This window comes from Elephantulus edwardii, unplaced genomic scaffold, assembly GCF_000299155.1.
Source record: "Elephantulus edwardii isolate Elephantulus edwardi_28Jun2011 unplaced genomic scaffold, EleEdw1.0 scaffold00146, whole genome shotgun sequence".
Classification (NCBI taxonomy): Eukaryota; Metazoa; Chordata; class Mammalia; order Macroscelidea; family Macroscelididae; genus Elephantulus; species Elephantulus edwardii.
The window spans coordinates 5,023,381-5,029,606 of record NW_006399896.1 but is presented as its reverse complement, the minus strand read 5'-3'; the positions used below and the strand labels follow the sequence as shown (position 1 = coordinate 5,029,606).

Genomic DNA, 6,226 nt, shown 5'->3' with positions numbered 1-6,226 from the left:
TGTTTTTAATTTAGGTTGTTTATTTTTCATTTCAATGAACATCTACAGAGATTTTGGGATTCCATTCATTCATTGTTGCACCCTTCTCCCTGCACAAACCCCTCCCCCCTCCCCCCATTTGCTCCTCTCCTTGAAAAGCAAAAGAAAAACTCCCTCATAATAGATGGTTTTTAAGTGCCTTTCTAATGCATCTAAATATTATTCCACTATAAAGTGTGATTTTAAAGTTATATTTTTAGAAGCCCATCTTGCACATTAGCAAATTCAGTCACATTTCTACCAAAGTCAGTAAGCTAGAGAAAGATGCCCCAACATTGTGCTGGGCCCCAAAGAGATAGCTCCACTGTACCAGGGTTCCCTTTTACCTGGAAATGAAATATGCCAGCATACCCTGGGCCGAAGCTTTGATCCTGGGGAATGACACGAGCTAGTGCCTTTTCATTAAGTGTAAGGGAGGCGATGGCAGCCAATAGCCAGCAGTCTCCTGCAAAATGGAAACCACAGGTCACTGCTTCAGATTTACAAGAAGGGGGGACGTGTATGACAGAATGAGACATAGGAGTTCAGATGTGGCCACAGCTTCTCTGCATTAACAAAACCCCCCAAACTTAACAGAGTTGGGGCAGAAGACGGAGGGACCAAAACTTAAAAACAAAAACAAGGCACAGATTACTGGTATATTAGAGATTGGTGGAACCTCTGAGACAGTAGCCCTAAGTAGACCTTTGTATCTAGAATAAATCTCATCCCGTGGCTTAACATTCAGTCAAACAATCGGCAGACCTAGGAGGTGACCAGGAAGCTCTGGTGGCCTACTGGACAACCCAAAGGAAGACAGTTTGGATCCACCAGCTGCCCCTGCAGGAGAAAGACAGACAATCTCCTCCTGTGTGATTTATAGCCTCCAAAAACCTACAGAAGGATCAGTCATGAGCCAGGTGAATCTGATGACAATGAGAGAGACATAAGCTTACCATGAATAACAGGAAAGCAATCACTCCTTAGACTAATCACATAAGGTCAAAAGAACAGCATTTCCCCCATATAAAACTCAGAAGGTGGGAAAGGGTGGGATAGGAGGATTAATAGAAATGAGAATTACAGGGAGAAAGTGGAAAAGTACAATTAGATTGTGAGTATTGAAAGTAATGCTATACAACAGTATGTATATAAATGGTTGAATGATAAGTCAAGCTGCTTTCTAAGTGTTCCCTCAAATCACAATGGAACAAAACTGACAGAATGTGAAAATATACCTCCATCCTCCACTCTGCCTCCCTTTATGGTCTCCTCCCGCTTTGTAACGTCTTAGCGATGTTGTCAGTTTGATTCCTTGAGTTTCCAACATAGAGCTCTCTTATGCTTTCAAATTCAAACTCAAATTCATTGCTCATAGATGGCCTTCCAATGGATTTCCAAAGGCTGTGCATTACATAGGAGAGTGCCCATCTTTCCCCAGAGAACTGCTGTGAATTCAAACCACCTCTGTCTTAGCAGCACAGCCCCCGTGGACTGTGCCACTGAAATTCTCCCCACTTCTCTTTGTAAATGTTTTTGCTGTGGGAATATGTGTAAATGTATGTTTGAAAGTGTTCTTCCATCTAACAGAATCTCTCAGCCCTTGTGTTCCGGGTGTGTTTCCTTTTAAAGAATAATATCAATGCCATTAAAACCCAAGGCCCATCTCATACAGTCTAGCTTCTTCCAAGTTCACATTTCTGGGCAGAACTATTGATCACATATGATGTGCTCTCTGGATGCTGGGCAGTGGAAAGTGGCCCTTTCTGGCTGTTGTGCGAGAGAGACCCGCTTTCACAAAGAAGGCAACTGCTGGATTACTTTCTTTCTGCTTCCCCAGGGAGTCATAGTGATAGGGAGAGGGTAGCCATCCTTGAGCTACTGGGCCTATTGTTGTTATTGTTAGGTGCATTGAATTGAAAGTGACACAAAGCTGACTCTGCAGGGGTTTTCAGAAGCTGTAAATAATGTGGGAGGAGATTGCCCATCCTCCTCTCTTGGGGTAACTGGTGGATTCAAACCACATGCCTTTGGATTGCCAGTGCAACTCCTTGCCCACTAGATCAGCAGAGCTCCCTAACAGTGCGTAGAGATCTTTGTGAAAACTTGTGCACCTTCTCTGGGAACTCTACCCTCAACCTATGTAAATACCCTGTGATTGTCTTATATTGTTGATACCTTCAGCTTGCTTGATTCCATAGTCAACACTCTTTGCATCAAAATTCAGGAAATAAAAAGATGGATTACATTGAGAAAGCCTGCAGTCAGGACCTCTCTAGAGTACTGAAGAGCAAAGATTTCAGTCTGGCAACTAAAGTGTGCCTGATCTAGGCCATAATCTTGGCAATTACTTGCTATGCATCTGAAAGCTGGACAATAACTAAGGAAGATAGAAGGATCTATGCCTTTGAGCTGTGGTGCTGGAGAAGAGTGTTGAACATATCATGGACTGTCAGGAGAACAAACAGGTTTGTTCAGGAGAAGGTGAAAACAAATTGCTCCCTGGAGGCAAGGACTTTGAAGCTTTGTCTTCCATACTTGGAGATTTTACTTTTCAAAGAGAAGAGCAAACTGAGGGGGAGGGGTGGGCAGGGAGAAAAATGCAACAATAAATGAATGGAAATCCAAAATCTCTGTAAATGTTCATTAAAATTAATAAAATACATTTTTTTAAAAAAGAAAACATTTTTGTTCAAACAGTAACAGTGAAAAAGCTTTTAATTGTTAAATTAAGTCAATGGTTATGAGAAAAGAAACATTTAGAGTTTGACAAAGTCTTTTAAATGTATTGTATCAACAAAGTGGTTAATGAATTGATTAGGAAAAAATAAAAAAGTGGCTGTCTTTGGTACTTTGGCCTCCTGGTAGATTCTTCCTCTAGTGAAAGCAAGAACATAGACTGCTTTATCTGGTAATAACAGCAGGGCACCTCTGACCTTGGCACAATCACAGTTTGCTTTCTAATGTGTCATCTGTCCTTTGATGCCTCTGGTATAGCTTCTTGAAGACTGCAGAAGATTGGCATAGGCTGAAGGTGTCCATAACCTTACCTCAGTCCTTTCATCTGTAAAATCAGGTAAGTGGTTGGAAGGTCTGTGGGGTGCTGAGACACATGCAGACAGGTAACCTAATGAATGTATAGACATGTAGGTTGTAGTCATTTATAAGATTTCTGGCACAATGCGGCTGGGCTCGTTGTTCTTGTAAATGCCTCGACTGTGAGCTCTGGGCCACATACATATTCCTGACAGAAGGATGTGATTGCAGGGCTTTGGAGTCACAGGCATTTATTCTGAGAGAGCAGGCCACTGGACTTGGAAGGAGGAGAGAAGGAACAAGAGGGTGAGAACAGTGGGTATCCTCCCAACTCTGTGCCCTTTGTCATTTTGGGACCTGCTGCTGTTACTGCTGACCCATGCTGGAGAGGCCAGTCCTGGTGAATGCCAGTAGGATGTGTCCAGCAAACGTACTCTCCTCTTACACATTCACCCACTTACCAAGTTCTCCTTGGCAGATATCAGTCCTGGTGGCTCCTCCAAGAATAAATTCTGGGTTTTTCACTATTTCCTGTCAAAAAAGGAGACATTTATTAAAGTGAGATCTGCCAGGCAATGAGCCATTAACACGAGAAAGACTCAGGACTTTTTACTTTAAGACTCAGGACCTTTTACTTTCTTTTGGGAAAAGGGCCTTTATTTGTTTTGGAAAGGCTGCCATGACATGATGTCTCATACAGACCTCCTGTAATGTGGACTCAACCTCCTTGGCAGTACCTCAGTGCCATCCTCTGTCCAAATAAATCCTCACCACATCTACCTGCAGAGGGAGCATGGGACATGGGATCTGCATCCTCACTCAAGCTCTTGGTGAGGAATCAGAGGCTGAGTATTTGAATCCTGAATCTACCTCTTTTGAGAGTTTCATCTCCCTGATTTTCAAGTTCCTTGTCTTACAATAGAGTTAGAAACACACACACACACACACACACACACACACACACACACACACACACACCAGATCTGAGTAAAAGACAAATCCTCACTCCTTGTCCATACAACTTGATTCTTATAAAACATGCCCTTAGATACAATTAGGATATACATAATAAAGAATTATATACCCTAACCAAATTGGATTTTTTCCAGTTTTATAAGACTGACTCAACTTTGGAAAAGCAATTAATAGAACTTACATAATAGGCTAAAGAAGGATAATAAAATTATTTCAATAGATATAGGGAAAGCACTAGACAAAACGCAATACCCTTTTATAGTAAAAACTCATAATAGAGGGGAACTTCCTCACCTTGTCAGAGAATATCTACAACATCCTACAGCTAACTTTATGTTGATAAACTAGATGCTTCTCCTTATGATCTGAACCAAGACAAAAATGCCTCTTGTGGCACACCAATTAAACTTTGTACTTCAAGTCCTAGCTAACACAGAAAACAGGGGAATGGTATGTATGCAAGGCACAGCAACTGAGAAGGAAGAAATAGACATTATTTTCTTCACAGGTGGCATGGTTGTCTATTTAGAAAATCTCAGAGAATTGACAAAAATAAATTCCGGGAACTAGTAAGCTAGGTAGCAGGATACAAGTTAAATGTACAAAAGTTGATTGTTTCCCCTTATACCAGCTATTAACAGTGTGGAGAGACTCCTGCTCCCCAACTTCCCACATTCTCCAGTATTTGCTTCTCAACTTTATCTGAAGCTGTCACATCTCCCAAATCCTGTCTGCTGCTTTTCTTTTTTTAGGAGAAATTTATTCATTCTCAAAGGAATGAGAGTTACTCATCAGGTACAGAAAGGCAAGGTCTTTGTCCTAGTGATTTATACCTACTTGTCTGATGTTTGTGTACTGGAGTGCATCCTGTATGCTAATTAGGAAGAATTCCCTATACGTGGAGCTGGGGAGTTACTCTATGCTGGGACACATCACAGTACGTGCTGGACAGAGGAGGCTCTCACGTGTTCTAAGAGTGTGTGTAATGGTTAAGCTCATGCCACACATACGCCTTGTTTGCTGCAATAGTCTTTGTCACCAGTACATTTGGGTTGATTGTATCTGTGCATGGATGGCCTGCATGCATGGGTGGCACCCAGTTAAGCATCTGTTCAAGTGAAGCTGGAGCGGCAGGGGATTACCTGAAACAACAGCCCTGCGGTTCATTGCAGGGCCTCAGTAAACATGACACAAACTCAGTCTGTGACTAGGGATACTGAAACTGGAAGAAAGGCAGGCCCCTGGCACCACAGAGTTATTTTCATGGCGTGTGAAAGGTTTTTCCTGACATGTTTGCTTTTAGGGCCTAGTCTGTTTACTTGATCAGTCATAGGGCTCTTAGCTAAAGACACAGGCTTTTCCCTACCAACTAATTGGTTAAAAAAGGGGAAACCACCCAGTAAAAAAAAAAAAAAAGAGAGGAGAGCCACATTCATATGGTAGAAAAATGCTCACCTGCTAATTATAGGATTGGAGGTTTTAATCCAATGAGATACCATACAGAGTTATCTCAGTGGAAAGAACCTGGTGTCTGCTTCCAGAAACTCAGCAAGGGAAAACCCTGCAGAGCACAGCTCTGCTCTGACCTGCACGGGCCACCATGAGTCTCCATCAACTCCATGACAGCTGAGTTCTTTCTTTCTGATTTTTTTTAAATTATTTTCATTATTATTTTAATGGAAGTTTACAGAAAAGTTAGACTTTCATTCACTCATTGTTGCTCATCACTTCCCCCTCTACAGTTCACTTAAAAAAAATTAATGTATTTATAGAGACTTTGAATTGCCATTCATTCATTGTTGCACATTTTCCTCCCTGCCTACACTCCCCCAGTTGAATTTTCACTTTGAAAAGAAAAAAACCAAACCAAATCTTTCATTATTATACAATACCCCCCACCCTCCAGTCCACTTCTCCATGTAGTTCTCATTCTGTACTCTTGTCCTGAAAATACCTAATCATATATTCCTTTCAAATAGTTCTCTCCCTCATCTGTTTCAATGCAGTGTACATTATTTATCCCCTTTTCCCTTAGTTTCCCCCAATGCTCATGTCAGTCCTGTTTTATAACAGTGGCATTATGCAGTATTTGCCTTTTTTTGACTGAGATATTTCACTCAGCATAATGTCCTCCAGGGTCACCCATTTTGAATAATATTGCATGAGTTCCTTGTTTTTCAATGCAGTGTAGTATTCC

General features: G+C 41.5%; 1 protein-coding gene across 1 annotated transcript in view; it reads right to left on the bottom strand.

Moving 5' to 3' along the window:
- The window catches only part of CAPN9 (calpain 9), an 89,015-nt gene that overhangs the window by 64,738 nt on the left and 18,051 nt on the right, over nucleotides 1-6,226 (bottom strand). The window contains exons 2-3 of the mRNA XM_006894598.1: nucleotides 3,516-3,585; nucleotides 366-484 (exon numbers count right to left, since the gene is read on the bottom strand). Coding sequence (XP_006894660.1) covers nucleotides 366-484; nucleotides 3,516-3,585 — 189 coding nt within the window. The remainder of the gene's footprint in view (nucleotides 1-365; nucleotides 485-3,515; nucleotides 3,586-6,226) is intronic.